Raw genomic sequence first — 19,238 nt, 5'->3', positions numbered from 1 at the left:
TCAATTTGTCATGTCATATAGTACATGGAGGACAGAAAAAGAATTGGGACATTTTAGTCTAGTACAAGACTTTTTTAGCAGTATTTGTACTATACAAATTGTTTAAAAATTTTCTTGCTTGAATATTTTAGAAAGTTTTATTTTTCCCTTTTAAAAGCAATTTTGTTTTTAATCAATAAAAATAATTATAATATTAATAATAAATAAAATCCCTAAAAAATCTATACTCATTGATTTCTATATAATTTTCTGTGTCTTTGTGTGTGTGTGTGTATTTCTATTATAATTCATTAAAATCTTTGTTGCTATTATTAGTTATGTTGTCAGGTTTTATTTCAAGTTGTCATGGATAAAATCAAATCTCTCATTGATACATTTAAAATTAAGAAATCATTAGAATTAAAATCATTTTTTTTAAAGATATATGTTTTTTTAAAAATCAGTTTTTTGTAAAATTTAAAAAAAAAAAGTTAAAAAAATTTTGTAAAAAATTCTTAATTTAAACATGAACTCCCTCCGACAAAAATTTGCTATGCTACCATGAGTGAGTAACTCCCTCTCCATCTCTCGCTCTTACTCTCTCTCTTGCTCCGTCAGCCCTCTGTTAAGCAGTCATCGGAGTGAAATTTACTCCCTACACTAAGTTAATAACTCCCGCCAGAATAATGTTGGTATCTACAATGTTTCCATGGGTGTTTTTTTTTCGTCGCACAACTACACATATAACTCCCTCAAGTTAAGATTGTTGAAATGATTACTATTGCCCCCCCCCCCCCCCCCCATCACCAATAGGCGCACAATTTTAATGAGAAAGGGAGTTTATATACACACATACACAAACATTTAAAAAAAAAACATAGCTACTATAATAGTAAGAGTATATATATATTTGTATAATCCGTATGAAACCAAGGGTAATGTGTATCCATAGTAGCTAATAGTAACTATTTCAAGTTTAAAAACTACGCCCTCATACATTTTATTTTAATTAATCCACTTGAATTTTGAAATATTTTAAGATATTTATAGATTTCTCTTTAAGCGTCATGATCTAATAATATATTACTTTATTATACACTTTTTTAAAGGGGCAAAGAAACTTGAAAGCTTTCTCTTAAGCAATGGGTTGAAAATATTAAATGGGCATACCATTTCTTTTGAGATTATTCAAAAAACTTGGATAAGGGGTATATATTGAACAAACTTTTAAAAACTTTATAATAAAGAAAAAAGGAATCAGGGTTTCTATTTTCATTTTTTAAAGCTGAAAATTAATATTTTCCCCTGATAAAGTTGAATATTCTAAGAACCACGAAGGTGAAAAGAATTTAGAAATCAGCTTTCACTCAGCTAAGTGTCTGTCCGTCTGTCTGACACAGGTTGCTAAACAGTTAAGCAAATCAAACTTAAATTTTTAGTAGCGTAGTATTACTTTTTTCCTTTGGTTTTATTTAAATAAGTTTCCTAAATTTTCAAGTGAAAAGTCGTAAGGCCTTGTTTGAAATATTAGTACAATTGACATTAAATTTTCCCATTGTCTTATATCCCTAACCCTGTGTAGAGTAAAATAAGGGATCAGAAAAAGTTTAGAAATCCTCGAAAATTTTCACCGTGGATTTGGAAATCTTAAAGTGGAGAAATACTAGTTTCCTACTAAGCGCCACACACACACGCGCATAGCGCAATACATTGAGAAATCGCGCGAGAGTGTTAACACACCCACGCGCGCACGCCACACTGCTTTACAGACTTGCTCAATAATAGATTTAGAAATATGGTTATATGTCTCTCTCTCTCTCTCTCTCTTACGATATTTCTCAACTTAGCATATATATATATGCGAGTATAGGACGTATTTACAAGGTCAAAATGATAATGTATGTAGGATGAAGAAAGATTTAGGCATGAATTTATAGATAGGGTGGGTTAAAAACTTAAAATTCAGAATTTTTCTTCTAAAAATACAAACTATCTAAAAAATTGATTTTTATCTCAAATAAAACTGGAAAAGACTTAAATATAGAAATTTTAGTACAAAAAAAATATTTTTTAAAGTATTTTTAAAACATCTTACCTACATATTAATGTAGGTGTAAGATAGTTGAAAAGAAAACTAGCGCCGAAAACTAGAGATAAGAGGAGAAAATAGATTTCAATATGACCTTACTTTTACAATCATACTTTCATATATCAACATAACAATACCAATCTACGGGGGGTATTTTTCGACCTTGGTCGATAAAAATACGATAAAACTGAGCTCCCCCCCCCCCATTTTCAATTGTTTTTTTTTATAAAAAGGCAATTATGAATTTAAAGCATGATTTCAGGTCATTTTTTGTCTAGACTGATTGGTGGCAGATATCACATGAGTTCATCAAAAATGACCCATAAATTTGAAGAACCAAGTTTTTTTTATATAAAAGTTTTGTCAAATGTCACTTTAAAATGATTTATTGATTGCATATATCACAGGAGAATAAAATCCTTACCTAGACTCGTCCGTGAAGACGAATTTTCTAAGCTTGAGATCCCGGAGAACAATGCCGCGGCTGTGGGCATGGTGGACCGCGGCCACAACCTGGCGGAACAAGGCGCGGGCCGTGGCTTCCCGCAACCGCCGGCGGGACCGCACGTAGGAATGGAGATCGCCGTGGCAGGGCGGTAAGACGAGGTATACACGTTGGCGGCCTATTACAACCTCCTGAAAATAGAACAATGTTAAAAGTGTGAACAAAATTGCTAAATTGCTGATATCTGAGTGAAGTGGGCATTTTTATGAGGGAAAAAAATGAATGACAGATCCCGTCCCTTTAAAAAAAAGCCATAATTTAATAAGCATTAATGGCTTCAAAAGTTCAAACCGATTAATATCTTCTCGATTAGAACCTGTTCTCAGCCATACTGTAAAAATATGTATCGTGTCGTATTAAAGACAATTTTCTACGAATAGTAAAATGACAAATTAAATGATTAATTTTCGGAATAAATCCTATAATTTTATCTATTCGTTTTGTTATCCGCGGAAAGCTGTTTATAATACTCTTCGATAAATAACTTATTCACATTTCTCCTTACCTGAATTGTGTTAATATTTGGATGTCCATCTACTCTGTAGTGGGCGGTCAGCAACCTTTGGCACGCAGAATCTACTGGCTTCACCTGAAACGCGAAAAAAAATCCATTAAACTGAGAGTTAGGAATGTCGAGCTCTGTAGAACAAATTTGCTTTTTTTGCTACTTAACATATGTAGGATGAAGATGCGTACTTTTAGTATTTAAAAATAAAACCACACCTTAGAAAAAAACAAATACATAACCCAATTATAGCATAATTTTGTTAAATAATTATGCGATAAAAAAGCTAAAAATCTACTTTTCCATTTCTTTTTATTAGTGCTTTAATTTGAAGAATTTGATGAAATTTTTTGGAATTGTGAAATGATGTAATTGGATGATTTCTTTTTTGTTGACACTCCTTACTATTTCATCTATTTTCTTTATTGATAGCGCAAGCCAGGCTTTTGTATTCCTTCTTTCATACGATGGTCTAAAATTGTGCTAAAACCCAAAGAGAGAGAAAGGACAATGATTTATTTATTGCAATAGTCCCCAAAGTTTTATAATATAGTTTTCTTATTAGTTGGCTTAACAACTTTCGGGACTATAATAAATTTGGATTGGTTGATCCATTTAATTGAGTGTTAAAACGTTTCGACTCCTAATTTTAATCTACAGAAGGCGTATCATTATTGGGGATGTACATCAATTTATTGGCCATTTTAAAAAATCTATTGTTATTTTTGTACATTTTTAGAGCAATGTGAATTGATTAAAGAGAAAAAATTTGCCCATCTTGTTCGAAATTCTTGTTCGCTGTTTTTCAATGAATTTTTTCACAATTAGTTACCATTCGAATACCTTTGCTGTTTTAAATTAATGATTTGATAAAGTTATTTTTCTTGCATGGTTTGATATAGTTGTCCTAAAAGAAACGTATATAAAAATCATCAAAAAAGGGTATAATTTTTATATACGATTTTTTTGTTGATAAAATTTAGAAAGTAGTTTGGGCGTTCATTTGTAATAAATGAGACTAGACTGTTTAATTGACTAGGATGGAAGGGGGGGGGGGGAAGTTATACCACTTTATGTAATCGCAAATGAGGGAGCCGAGGGAGGGGGGGGGAGGGGGCATACAAAACCATATTGGGCGTAAACCAAGTACATTCCATAACTTTCATCAAATCATATTTTATTGTCATATAAACATTTTATCTATATGTATCTTTAAACATTTATAATGGTTCTAATTTTTTTAAAGTTTTAAAATGCATTTTAAACAAAAATTAGCAAGACTTTGATATCTAAATTTGAAATATGATTATTTCATCAAAATTTTTATTTTAAAAATCCGCCTTTTAGGTAATAATATATTTTGTAGATAATGAATTAATAGTTAAAGATTACCACATTATAAAAAAAAAGGAAACGAACCACGTAATCAAAAAATAAGTCACGCCATACCTAATTTTTTTTACAACTGCTTTTTAACAACAAAAAAAATACTCATTTAATTTGTACTTTTTAGTTTTAAAGGTAATTATTGTATTAAACTGTACGAAAAAAGAACGCTTATACAATATACAATCAAAACCAGATTATTTTTCTATCATTTTATTTATTTTTTTAATGACAAAAATTATAATCGAAACATTATTTGAAAGTTGCAATTTCTTAATTTGCACTTTGGGATAAAAAAGTAATGTATTTGATAAAAAAGCTTTTTATCAAAATACAATGAATATTTTTTAAAAAGAGAAAAGTTATAAAAAAAAACAGGTTACTATGACCCCTGTCTGACCCTTGCATAGTTCCCACAGATTTAAGGAATGCCCCCCCCCCCCAAATTTTATACTCCTCCCCCCTAATTCTTTTGTTATCAAGGTATGAAAGTATAAAAGAATTAACTGTTTATCAAATAATATCTGTTAGACCTAGACCACACTAAAGCCCAATCAAAAAGATTATTTTTAAATAAAACAATAACAAAATATCTTATTTTGTGGCATATTTATTTCTTATTTCTATCAATAAATATTAAATTAATCCTATAATAGGAAATAAATGAATGTACACAAGGACAGTTAAGTACATAAAAAAGATGTTTTTTTTTCAATGACAATTTTATGCTATTAAAACCTCTTTATAGCATGAGAAGCCGATTGTTTGATGCAAATAAAGTTATGAAAAGCTTTCAAAAGTAAATTGTAAAGGAGATACACTGAAAAAAAAGTAATGTTATTACTTATTAGGCCCCCCTATTGAGATAGGAATTATTGGTATTGATATGTAGTATACAACATATTTTCTGGTGTTCAGTTATTTCAGCATATAGCACTTTCGAGTTCAGTTTCATATTAGCAAAAAGACACTTTAAAAAGTAATAGGAGTTGTTTAAAGATAAAAAAAAAGATAAAAAGGGAAAGAAATATTAAGAGTTGTAATAAAATGTGTTTCTGATGATTGGACGATACTTTTAATAAAGTAACAGGATGTGTGTCTGTGTGTCTTTTTGTCTGTACCGAAGGATCTTACTAACCGATCGGGTTCTCCTTAACAAGGTAGCTTCTCATAGGTCCCGGGAAGGTTTATAACTATTTTTTTTATTGGGGGGGGGGGGGGGGGGGTACCAAGAGAAATCACAAAAAATCGAGGGAAAAAATTTACGAAAAGAGACTCCTACGCAACATAGCTAAGTAAGTATCGTAGAAACTTGCAAACCAACATAGCTAGGTATCGTATTTTTTTAAAAATAAACATTTAAAGTGCTTCTAGGGGCGTAGCCGCTAATAAGATAGAATTGCGGAAATGTGCGCACACCATTGAAGGTATGTGTTTACAAGCATGTAAACAACAAGGATGATAACATTCATGTAAACAATATAAACAGTTCAGTCATTCTCTGAAATTCGCAACAGTATAACTGTTAGGTTGAGACATATATTTTGATCCAGGGAGGAAGGGGAACAATGTTCATTACACTAGTCCCAAAAGTTTTTTAATTATAGCGTTTTCTTATACGTTAGCTTAACAACTTTGGCGACATTGTTGAATTTTGATTGATTGGTTCATTAAGTTGAGAGCCAAACGCTTCAACCACTAATAGCAATCTAAAGAAGGGGTGTTTTTTTGCATCATCATTTGGGATGTACATCAATTTATCGGCCATTGTCTTATCCCTTTATATCCGTGATTTTAATCTGTTTGAATTATGTGTTGATTTTGTGCGTATTTTTATTTCTCTAGTTGTAAAAGTTTATGCCGTAAAGAAACTATCCTTTTTGACTGATCAAAAAGTTTGAAGAAAATTTTATCTTCAATTTTGTATTTCCTTGTCCTTGGGGGTTAATATTCTAAACGTGAAGTTGTTGTAATAAAAATATTTCACAAGATTTCTCAAGGATTAAAGGGATAAGACAATCATAAAAAAAAAATTTTAACCACATATGACACAAACATTATTAAAGAAATTCTGTATTTAATAATGCATAGTTAAGGTTGTTGATTAATTTAATAATTCTTGTCCCCTTTCTCCATGGAGATTTCTACATTAAGACACTTCCTAGGCATATTGACGTTCTGGCAATTTTACTAAAATTAGATGGATTTATAATCAATCATTTTAAAGCTTTTAAGAATAATAAACTTTTATTGATACAAGCAAAGGCGTCCCTAACATCTAGGAGCAGTGTATTCTTAGAAAGGGAGGGAAATAATCCTAACATTAAATAGTAGAACAACATACCGGGACCTGTGTAAAGCTTCCATTAAATGGAGAACTCAATCGGTGAAGTAGTTAGTGAGATCTTAAAGATCAATCAAAAAAAAGCCTTAATATGATGTGCTTTAATCTGTGTCTACCCTATTAAACTAGTAGCTTTGGGATGACACTTTATATATGTCTATAAGTAAGGTGATGTGAGAGAGAGGGAGTGGGGGGGGGAGAAATTGTGGCAGTTTCGTAATTTTTGCCAGTAATCATTCTAACTACATTTGACATTGCTCAGTTTTTAAAACAAAAATCTACCTTTTTTCAATCTTTTTTGAAATTAAATCATTCTTCATCTATTAAAATAACAACTAAACGAGCCCTTTAATTAAACATTTTTTTAGGTTTATAAAAATATTTTAAAAACTGAACCTTTAAGAAATTGCTTAATGATTATGTCATCTAAGGTCGCCTAATTAAAACCCTTCTAGAACCGTAAAAACGGCTACATGACTATTCATCTATAGACCTTGATGTACTTTTAAACTTTATGAAAACAGTTTTATTTTATTTAAATAATGCTTTAACTGTATGCCTTTGTTTAGAACATAGTTGTAATAGTTTTATGATTACATTTCAATATCATATGTAAAATATTTTCTAGTATGGCTTGAAACCGATTAATATCCGCTGGATTAGAACCAGTTCTCAGCTCATCCATACTGAAACATCATGTATAGCATCGTATTACAGACAATTTTCCACGAATAATCGTAGGAATTGTATTTTAAAAAGTTTTTAGAAAACTGGTTTGAATCTTATGTTTTGATGTCTGCGCAAGGTTTTTAAATAATTTTTAAATAAGTTTTTTCCTATTCATTTAAAGTTATGTAACCTTAACTTGGCCGTTGGCAATATATTTTCAAAAAAATATTAAAACAATAACACCAACATGAATAAATCATGGACAATTTTAAACAAAAAATAAATCAAAATAAATCATGACCATTTAATCAAAAACAATGTATTTTATTTTTTTTTATACTTTTCAGTAAGTATTTATTTTACGTTTGCAAAAATGCAAAAAAATGGTACTTTTCACAAGTACGAAAATTTATTACTTTTTTCACATCCGCTTAAAAAAAAGAACTAAATACAAAGATGTTTTAACCCATTTTTTTAATACCCAAGAAATATTCATTTAGGGTTAAAGATATCATATCTTAAATCTTTATCATAATAGACTTAATGAACTGCGTTACCGCTCGTCCTTGTTTTTACTAAAGATTCTAGTGGCATTAAGTTATCAAGCTTTTTTGTTTATAAAAATTACTTAAGGGAAAGGTCTTTTGTAAATAATTTTAAATCGACCCCTTTGTTTTTTTTTGTAATAACGCTACCCCCACCATAAAAGGTAAAATGGTGTAGATTCCTTTTATAAAAAAAATAGAGAGAGAGAGGAGATAGGGGTTGGAAAAAAAGAGAATCAAGGGGAGATAAAGTTGTACAAAGGTCTAGTGGCGAGATCTTTGTCTTGAGAAATTGTTGGTTCTTAACGAAACAGAGAATCCGCAACCTACGGTTTTTTTTCACCCAGGGTGCGTATTTTTTCAATTACTTTCCGTAAATCTTTTTTAAAAAGAAAAAATCATTAAAATACTTTTTTAATACCTATATGAAAAAATAATTATTTTCCAAAAAGAAAGTTTTTTTGCGGAAATTTTTCGTCCAAAAAAATGTGGCATCTATTTATTAAGAGCTAAGATAACAAAGATCGACTTTTCTCTGTTTTGTTTAATCTTGATTTTTGTTCCACAGCAAGCTAAACCTAGGTAACCTTTATTTATTTAATTTATACCAACACAGAGAGATAAAGGGACAATAATTTTGCCTTTTACAATACATAAATCATTAAAACTTGAAGACAAAGTATTTGTGATTGTTTTCTCAACGCAAAAATAGTTTATATGGTTGTATGGGGTGAGCGTAATATACGTGCATGTGTGTGTGTATTAGCGGCGCGCGTAAGAGGGATGGGGGCGCGATATGTGGTTAAAGGGGGGGGGGGAGGGTGAGACAGAATCAAGGACTTTTTCTACACATCAATGTCCTTCTTCTCCCCCGCCCTTTCATACACAACCATATATTCCCCCATATTTGTACTGTTGAAAAACAGGGGGAGGGGGGGGGGGGATTTCAAAGTTTTACATTCCCCCTTCTCTTTTAGCCTTGACAATGAATGTAAGAATTTTACTAAGGATATTTTTATGTACTTTTCAAAAAAACTTTTTCGCAACATTCCCAACTACAACAAAAAAAAACTTTGTTTTTTTTAGCTATTAGAGTTTAAAAATAGAGAAAATTAAAGATAAATGACAATTAAGACAAAGATTTTTTGTCACCTCGGCCAATAAGAAGTTTAAAAGTTCAGTTTTCAATGTTTTTATTACGATAAACATTACCTTAATTGCTAGCTAAAGAAACAAAACAAAAAGAAAACAAGGGCATTATTGTTCTTAAATAACGCGGCAAGTGCAAATAAAAAGCCGCTAAAAAGCAGTCAAAAAGCAGCCAGACTGCAAATGTTGCACTGTGCATAATTATGCCATATAGTTACAAGAATCTGTATACAAAAAAATCAGGAGTTTATCTTAAATAGCAGATGAGAAAATCTTACTTATATTTACCAACTTGAAAAGACATACGAAAGGCACAACTTATAAAGCAGCTTCTATACTAAGCCTTTTTCATTGGCTTCTTAATTATAGAAACCGGCAAAAAAAAAGAGAAAGGCCATGGCAAACTAGCTAGATATAGTAATCTGCTGCATAGCCAGCAAGGATAAAATTGAAATAATTGGGGAAAAAACAATGAAAATCAATCAATCTACTCTAATGCTTACAAAATCTACGCCAGAATTTTATTAAATTTTGGGGAATATGAATGTCCTATCCCCCGGCATCCCTGCATAAAAAACCAAGCAACCAAAACTAACAAAAATCCTTGGATAAGGACAATGTCATACAAGGATGACAACAGCTTGCAGTTGCGAAGCAATATTTGCACAAAAATTTGCAATGAATTGGGCCAAGAAAAAAAAGGGTATTTGTATCAATAAAACTAAAATGCCTCTAACTTTTTTTGCCAGTTAAAACCATGATCAAAAAAATTAATGTATTATCTTATTTCGTTCTAGCTTACAAAATTTAGCTATTTTTATTATCAAAAAACGAATATAAATTAAACAGTTTACGTGATTAAAAAACAAAAATAGTAATTTATCCAAGTTCTGACTAAGTAATAAGTCTTCATTAACAAGAGTTGAAGGAAAAAAAGCATGAAAAAAAAACTAGGAGGGTAGGGATAGGGGATTTATAAATAATTTTCTACAAATAAAGTAATGTATCTTTAAAAATTGTATTATTTAATGAATATTATAACACAGAAAAACTTGGCAGAAAACGTTGTTTTTTATTGAAGTATTAAAATCCCTAATTCCTGTAAAAAAAAGCTCAGACTTCGTGATTATTATTACAACTTCTTGCAATTATTTTCATAAGAAAATTAGGGGAAATTCAACCGCTTTTAGCCGTCGTTTTTGCACATTTTTTGAAGAAATAAAGCCACAGCCGCTATTCACTTTTATTTAAATACGATAAAGCTAACTTACAGCCGCAAAAACGCGGCAAAATTGCGGATGAGTATCCCTAAAAAATCCCCCAATTGGTTAATGCATAAAAAGACAGCCTAAAAAACATTTTTATTTTTTTTTTCTCTCCAAAACTTTATTTTATTTTATCTTAATAACAAAAATAAGCTAAAAATCTATATATAAGAGGATAAATAGAGAGAAAGAGAAATAAGATTTTTCATTTTTCCCCCTTTAATATTTTTCAAGGGGGAAATGAAAAATCCCTCAGGAGAACCCCCCCCCCCCTCCCTCCATGTTAGAAAAATTATAAGATTTAGGGAAATTTCTCTCTCTTATATATTTATTCTCTTATATTCTCCCTTTATTAACATTATTCTATTAATTAAGCTTAGTTGATATAAAATAATATAAAAATATTTCAATATAACAAAAGTCCAAAAGCCTTTTTAATAAAATCATAAAATTAAACAAAACTGAAAACTAATTTTTATTTTATATTTTAATATCCGCGGAAAGCTGTATATAAAACGACGCGGTAAAAATAACTATTAAAAGTCCTCTAAACAAATGGCGTGCAATCAAAGGGCCCCTTTATGACATCAGTCATATAAAAGACAAAAAAATGGCCATGTGATTGATTTAAGGAAAACTTTTCCACAGCTAGACACTATGATTTTATTCCCTATGATATACTCTTACATCACCAGGGGTTACAGTCATAGGATAATAGAAGATAAATATTATTCTCCACCGTCTTATTTCAATAAATCCCAGACGATCAGATTCCCTAAAATGCGACGTAGCTTTTATTAGCTATCATTTTACTTTACTCTCAAAAAATACACCTTTTCCGTTAACCTACACTGGTATAGTTTTTTTAATAGTTTAATTTACCATATCGAAATCCATAAGTAGCGAAGCTATGCATTGATTTCACTATACTAACACAAAATAACCATGGAGAAATCAAGACACAAATAGACGTACATTCAATACTACCTATAGAGTAGCTACGCTCCAAATAGGAGAGGGAACACTTAATATTCTATCATTAGCGATAACATTATACACATAATAAGCAAACAACTTTATTAATTTTCATCCATATTAAACATATAACAAGGATCATATGTCCATATGAAGCACATTTGTATAGAAAAAGAACAGTAAATTGTTATAAAGGAAAGTTTTTCACATCTTTATAATTGTAATATCAAGAAAATTTCAATTATGAATTGTTAAAATTCCTAATAGTTATGATTAAGATTTTATGAAGAAAATGTTTTAAAAATAGAACATAGCCATTTTCCCCCCAATTCCCCAAAATAAAGCTACATATATAAAGATCCCTACTTATATAACAATGGAAAGGGTTATTTATTCTAAAAAAAACAAAAAATTACAAATACCAAGCTGCTCTGCGAAGAGCGTCATTCATTACGGTGACTTAATTTGGGACAGGTCTGTTATACTTGGCGAGGGTGAGGTATTAATGAGTAGCTCTCATGAGACAGCGGGTCAAGTCATAATGTGCTTGAACGTGGAGCTTGATAGCCCTAGTGGCTATACAAAAGTGTCTCAGCCTACTCCATGACTACTTAGGCCCAAATCCTAAGAAACTATGGCTAATCAAATCAATGAAAAAACAAGTAAAAGATTTAGGAAAAATATCCACTAAATTCTGCCTTATTCTATAATTATAAAGTAACAGAATCTATGTCTGTTTGATTGTACCGAAGGATCTCTCTACCCGCTTAACCGATATAGTTCTCCCTTTACTTACAATGTAGCTTCCTGGGAAGGTTAATGACTATTTAGGAGGATGATACCAGAGCCCTTCAAAGAAAAATCGCCAAACAATACAATACAAATATTTTAAAGAGCTCTAGGCGGCGCCACTGTACGACTTACTGGACTTTAAGGGAAATAAACACTTAGTAATGAAAAACTATTTTGCTTAGAATGATAGCTTATCTTATGCGAAAGCCTTTTTTATTTTCTATATCTTTATATGCTAATGCTATTGGACATACAGTATTTAAAAATAGGTGTTAATTTTGATTGGCAAAAAAGTTTTTGATTGATTGGCCCTATCGCTGTAGCTCTAACGGGATGCATATCCATGCCATAAAGCGGGAATACACAACGACGCGGGATTTTTAAAATCCCCAAACGAGCAAAGAAAATATCCCTCTCTCTCAGATTCCCCAAACTGCGTAATCGTTGCAGGAATGGTTATGTGCAGCACCAACTTTTATATTTAGGGAAAATTTTAATATTTTTAAACAAAATAATTAGATATCAAGAACGATTACCAACAAAGAATTCTAGCAGAGTTCCAATAGGTTCAGATTTTAGGAATCAAACTAACATAACAAAATATTAAACATTTAAAGAGTAGCTTTGCTACTTTATGTAAAGAAAAACATTTATAATACATGAAAAAGCATATGATAATATATTAAAACATTAGAAGCCATTGAAGTAAATATATCCGATTTCATTTGAAATAATTAAAGGCGCATGTTTTTTAATGCTTTTTTAAAAAGTAATATTTATTTTTTGATTACATGGTTTTTTTGTTTTAAAAATCTTAATTTATATACTTTTGTCGATCAAAGGGCATCTTGATACTAAAATAATAGTCTTAGTTTCTTTATTTTCTGTTTAAAATAGCGTTAAAAGTTTAGCTAATGTAAATATTTATAAATTAAATCCTTTTCCCAAAAATTCTATCAAATTCCTGTTCAACATTTGAACACAAATTGTTTACATTTTTTTTGAGAAAACTTTTCTTACGAGATTTTAAACGAGTACATCTACGAGGTGTTAGGCTTAATCCTTTTAATGAAACTATCCCTTATATTGCAGCTGCTGCCATGTCAGACGTGTTTCTTACCTTGCATATAAATTCTTGATTAGACTGAATATGTAGACAACGATGTAAAGAAGCTCCTTCAATTTCCTCCAACAACAAGTACTTGCCGCCGAGCAGGCTAGCCGCCTGCCCTTCGCGCGGATGGCCCGTTAGGGGCGGTAACGTTACACAGTCGGCGTAATTATCACTGCCGCGGAGCGGTAAAGAGGAGGAGGAGGCGGCCGGGCTTGGCTGCTGCAGGTGGACGGCGGCTGGCGCCTTGTTACCCGCCGCCGAGGATTTGTGGTAGGAGGATTCAGTCTGGTTAGTTACTCTGCTAATAACGGGAACTGTATTACTAGCAAGGACAGAATTATTGGGGGTAGCTAAGCCATCCTCATATTTATGAGAAATTAAGCGTGCCGATGTGGGCGGAAAGATTGTTAAGGTACCGCCGCGGTTCGGCGGCTGGGACAGCGGCAGAACGCCGCCGCTGTTGCCACCAATATTTTCTGACGGTGGCGGCGGCGGCTGCAGCGCTGAGGTAAAATGGTTGTGGTGTGAATGTCCGGCGGATGACGGGAGGGCGGGCGATAACGGCGGCGATACGGAGCTCGTTATCAACATAATGCGGCGTTAGCTATCACTTTTTGTAGTAAAAATTCAATCTTATGTCACAAAAAAACTCACAGTAATAATAGAATTTGATATATCACTGTTAATTTCTAATAAATATTCACTTGTTGATTATTTTTTCAAACACTTGTTCAAAGTATCAACAAAACTGAAAGACTGCATTTAGCTTACAATCACTTGATAGATAGATAGATATATATATTTGCTGCTAGCTAGCTAGAGACATCTAGATGGCTGGATACTGTATTGAGAGGGGAGATGATGAGATGGTGACCTCTTTCTGAGGCTGAAATAAATAAATAAATAAATAATATTAATACATAATAAATAATATTATTAACAGAGGTTATTCACATCTAATACAAAACTAAGGATAACTAATCTTTAGTTTTATACTTGTATATGGATAACATTTTTAATTGCGATAACTTTTTATCATCGTCATTTTATAACAAATTATGATATGATAAGGCTTATATCATAAGTAGCGCAGCTACTTTATTTTAATGTATGTACGTACGTCCGTTCGTGAAAGCTAGTTCTAAAAGGAGGTTTTTATTTCATTTTTAATTAACTTCAAGTTTTTACTGTTTAACAGTTAAAACATTAGTTTGCTTCTATGATATTGCTAGTTTTATATTGCTACGCTACGTTTGGACACATTTTCAATGTAAATAGATAATTTTATACATTATTAAGCCTTTATTTTGATAATATATCTACTATTAAACTTCCCAATTGATGATAATAAATATTTTATTAGCAAATAGTTATAAATTAACTTAAAAATTTGCATGACATTTCTAACATTTAGTATTAATATATTAATTTTTAATGTACTCAAATAAATGGTTGCACTTTTGATCAAAATAATAAAATCAGCATTTTTGAATTTTTGCAGGTAGTTATTTAATGTATAGCCAACGAAATCTAAGAGTCATATAATAAGATTAAAATCAATTTGAATCGTGAAATGTCTGGTAATATACCATTTCCTTTCCCCCTTAAATAATGCAACATAATAGTAAGGGGAATGGTAACTTATAAAATATTCATTGATATGTTATATTGATTTCTGCTGCCTTAATATTGCCTGATATTAACAATACCATTAGGGCCATTGGAGATAGGACAATAAATTATAAAAATTTCCCCCAAATAATTTGAGGAATTTTTTAACTATCATTGTCTCCTCCCTTCCTAATAGTAATATTACATAGTTTCATAGTTTTCTGTAAATCGGTACATCCGTTTTATTTTTTCAATCGGGCGGATGTAACCCCCCCCCCCCCCCATCTGAATTTAGATCCCATTCATTAAAGGCTTCAAGCCTAGAGAGGCTTTCGGTATTTTTTCTAAAATTATCAAACAATGACTTTTTTTCAGTTATATTTTGAATTTAAATTCACATTTGTAGGTATAAAATATGATAAAAAAAAAGGCCAAAATGATATAACAATGCATAAAAATCAATAAGATAAGATACCTAACAAAACCAAAGTATTTACTAAGTTTTCCCCTCTCTCAATTTTCCCCTTATCTCTCTCTATCCATTTTTTTTCCCTCTCTTCATAATTTTTGTTCCTTTTATCTCCCTCGATATTCCTCTCCAGTATGTCAGGCAGGGATGTTGCATCTCAAGAAAATCTTTTCTCGTATTCATTCGAATCCGGTGGATAGGAACCGGTTCTCATCCATACGAAAAAACTACGTCTAGCATCGTATTATATCCAGCATTCTACGAATATAAAAATGTATAATCATAAGATGTTTTTATAGCCTGTGCCTTTGGCACCTTGGGGCTAAAAAAACTGGTTTTAATCTTATAATTGTACATTCTATATCCGCGGAAAGCTGTTTATAATACGATGCGAGAAATAACTATTCCGCAAGCCAAAAGCATAAATTTGGACCCCTATATAAAAGCTTAAGCCCAAACTTAGCTCCCCCAATAGTTCTACTGGTTCCAGACCCTCCACCCAAAAAAAAACATGGAAGTAACTTAGGATAAATTAAGTTTTCTTCAGATGAATTATTCCCGGCCCAGTTCATTGTACTTATCTCCCTCATGCCTACTACTACTTTGTCATACCATGGAGTAAAGAACAATATTCTGATAATCAAAGGAAGAATATGTTAGATAAAGATTTAATTCATAAGTTGGATTACACTATTAAAATGTTAAGGGGTTCAGTTTTGATTTTTAAGTTGTTTCAAACTGAAAAATATGGTTAAAACTTAATAAATATGTACCAAAATATAAGTTTGTCCTTAACTTTTAGAAGCTATTAGCCTATCCCTGCGCTAACCATCTGGTTTTCCATATCTAAGCTAAGTATATCCTCAGAAATTCTGTATTGATCTATCTCAGCTGATATATACTACACATCTGTCCCCACTTCCCCGTGGGAGGGGGGGGGGGTGTACACCCCTCCCCCGCGACTTCCCCCAAATTTCTTGTCCTTCAGTTTCCTTTCACCCTTTATTTTACCCCCCCCCCCCCCCCCCACATACCAATTTCTCTAATATATACTAGTGTATTTGATAGTATATAACACAACACACACCTTTCAAATATTAATGGTTCACCTTTATTGATAACTACAAACAAACACACCTGCAAAACTAGCCTAAAACCTGGCCCGAGCTAGCCGAAACCTGGCCCTAAATGAGCGCTTAACCCTATCAGCAATAAACCGAGACCAATTACGGCCATTTATTTTAAGAACTACGGGCTAATGGTCAAAATATCCCGCCCCCTTTTTTTAATCCCCAAAAATCAGCATATCGAATAAGGTCAAAACAGCGAACTATTCGGTCAATTTAAACTTTATAGAAAAAAATATAAAAACTTAAAATTAATCTTTTTCCAATAAAATATTATTAAACGCATGTAACATAAGTTTAATTTAAAAACTATTTCCCCTAAAATAAAAGAAAAGGGAAATAAGGGGTTCCAAAAAGGGAATAACGCCACAAAAAAAATTAGGGAATACTTATAAATATAAATATAAACCCCTATATGAATTATAAGGGGATATATAACGAAATAATTAAAAATTATGGATTTTTCACCAAAAAATAACCCTTAAATATTAAATTTAAACCAAATAAATTAGCTGTTGATAAAGATAATTGAACAAGAAAGTATGAGAAACCGCGGTGCCCTTCAGTGAAGGTCGCGTAACCATCACTCGAAATATACAAAACCAGTTCTTCACCAAGGCATAGCCATTATCCAAGGAGAAATTTTTTAAATCTTTAATTTTTCTTACATTTGATGTTGTTTTTTAATGATTTTACTTAAAATTAGTGATTAATAAAATTTTATCTTTTAAGAAAACATGATTCATTTAAGAAAGTTCTTTAAACTATGACTAAAAAGTTAAAACAATAGCTTTTATCGTAATTTATCGTTAAATTAATCACAAATTAAAGGTATTTTCGAATTTAAATTTTTGGGAGTTGGTTAGCTATTAATTCTTTTTTTTTAACACATGGTTTCGAGTTAAAAAGGTAAACAAAGAAAAATTTACATAAAAAAACTAGTTATAAGATCAAATTTAAGATAGTAAAGAGAAATTCATAGATATTATTTATTGAAATCTCATAATCATGTATAAAAAGTATTTTTCAGAAAAATTTGAACCAAAATTTTTCATCTGAAGAAAGGTCTGACCAGAAATTTTGGGAGCGGGAAAATTTCCATTGTGTGTTTTATTCAAGATTTATACATTTTTTCACTATTTTAGTAACAAATTAAGTGATTTAAGCATTAATAAAAGCATTTTTATAATCAATAATGGTTTAACTATAATAAAAGAAACTTTTTTTATACCTTAAAAAGTTGACGAAAAAATTGTCACGAGATTTGTTGTAAAAAAATGACTATGCACACATCCTTCTCACTTTGATCCCCTCACAACACTAAATAGAAAATAAAGGAGAAAAGGGGGGGTGAAGACAGTGCAATGGAGAGAAAAAGGGGAGAGTATACAGAGATAATGAGGAGTGGCAAGACGAGGGGGAGAATAAAAAGGGAGTGGGGGACAGAAGTGGGCGGCGGTAAGTTAGCCGCCGAATAAAATTGTTTGTTGTAAAAATGACAAATCAAACTCTTGGAGGGATTTGGTACCGGCAAGTAAATCTATCTTTGAACCAAACTTTTCTAAAAGAGGCGCAAAAGCATACAAATAAATTAGGAAGAATAACGATTTATAATAGTCTAAACTCTTATTAAAAGATATCTATATGGGCTTTTGTCAAATTAAGCTAAAATTGGGGAAAAATTCTTACAAAAACCTAATTTTGTGGATATTTTAGTTTATTTCACAATTGAATGGCTGGTTTTTATTATAGGGGTTTTAATTTATTCAAGATTTTCGAGTATAAAAATTTAAAAAATCATATATAAAAATTTTTTGTCAAAAGAACAACTTTTATATTTTTGTTGCTTGTGTCAAAACTTGTATTCTCAGAGGATGGGAGACAAAGAGAGGTGAAGGGGATAAACGAGAAAAGGGAGAGGTACGATTAAAACCTCTCTCTTTATTTCCCTTTTGCCTTCTTAGTAGGGAGGGATTTATAAAAGGGGGCTGTGGAGAAATCTAAAGAGGTTCATAAAGAAATTGGAAGGCTAATATTACTATTTTCATAGACGAAAATTTTGTTTTAGATCAATTATTTTTTTTATATTAATAATTTTATAAAAATCTGCTATAATTTGATCTTTTTTATAAATAAAAAAATGTTCCAATTTTTTTTTGTCCATGGAGACAAAAGTATTTACACACCGCGTGTTTCTGCTAGCAGACCAAAATCAGCTGATTTCTCTCTCTATACTCTCTGCCAATTCTCTCTTTCCTCTGACCATACGAAATTCCCGCGCGCTCAAATGAAATGAACTCGAGCTCTGTGTGTATGTACTAGAGTAGTGAAATAAAGAAAAGAAACCTTGGCTTGTTGGAGGAGAAACGTGGGTTCCAGCATTATTTGTCGCTTGAAGATACAATTGATATTGAGGTCTGGCTTGATAAGTTGATATTATTAATTTGCTGTCATTACACCATTAAAGATGGCGGAAAACCCAGCTAAAGTATAGAAATGGCTGGATGGCAACAAATTTCAACTCTTGCACAAACATTGATGGGGAAATTCTGAAACCATTGAACCACTGCATCTTTCAGTTGGAAGCATGAAACCTTTTCAATTTTCAATAGTTAGCTTTAGCATATATCACCAATTCGTTTTCAGATCAAGGCACAAAACCTGCATTTTATTAGTTGGAAGCATGAAACCCACATTTTTTTATTTGTAAGCAT

The 19,238-nt window shown here is 31.4% G+C and overlaps 1 protein-coding gene across 1 annotated transcript in view; it reads right to left on the bottom strand.

The window, feature by feature from the left end:
- trbl (tribbles pseudokinase 2) overlaps positions 1-18,665 on the bottom strand; it is a 34,122-nt gene extending 15,457 nt beyond the window's left edge. The window contains exons 1-4 of the mRNA XM_080177171.1: positions 17,756-18,665; positions 13,324-14,203; positions 3,079-3,162; positions 2,493-2,704 (exon numbers count right to left, since the gene is read on the bottom strand). Of these exons, the coding sequence (XP_080033297.1) occupies positions 2,493-2,704; positions 3,079-3,162; positions 13,324-13,908 (881 nt within the window). The 5' untranslated portion in view covers positions 13,909-14,203; positions 17,756-18,665. The remainder of the gene's footprint in view (positions 1-2,492; positions 2,705-3,078; positions 3,163-13,323; positions 14,204-17,755) is intronic.
- Positions 18,666-19,238: the final 573 nt, after the last annotated feature.

The sequence above is a fragment of the Acartia tonsa genome, chromosome 11 (genome assembly GCF_053477335.1).
Source record: "Acartia tonsa isolate MP-2025a chromosome 11, ASM5347733v1, whole genome shotgun sequence".
In the NCBI taxonomy this organism is placed as follows: domain Eukaryota; kingdom Metazoa; phylum Arthropoda; class Copepoda; order Calanoida; family Acartiidae; genus Acartia; species Acartia tonsa.
Note: the sequence above shows the minus strand (reverse complement) of the source record. Positions and strands in the feature narration are given on the sequence as shown.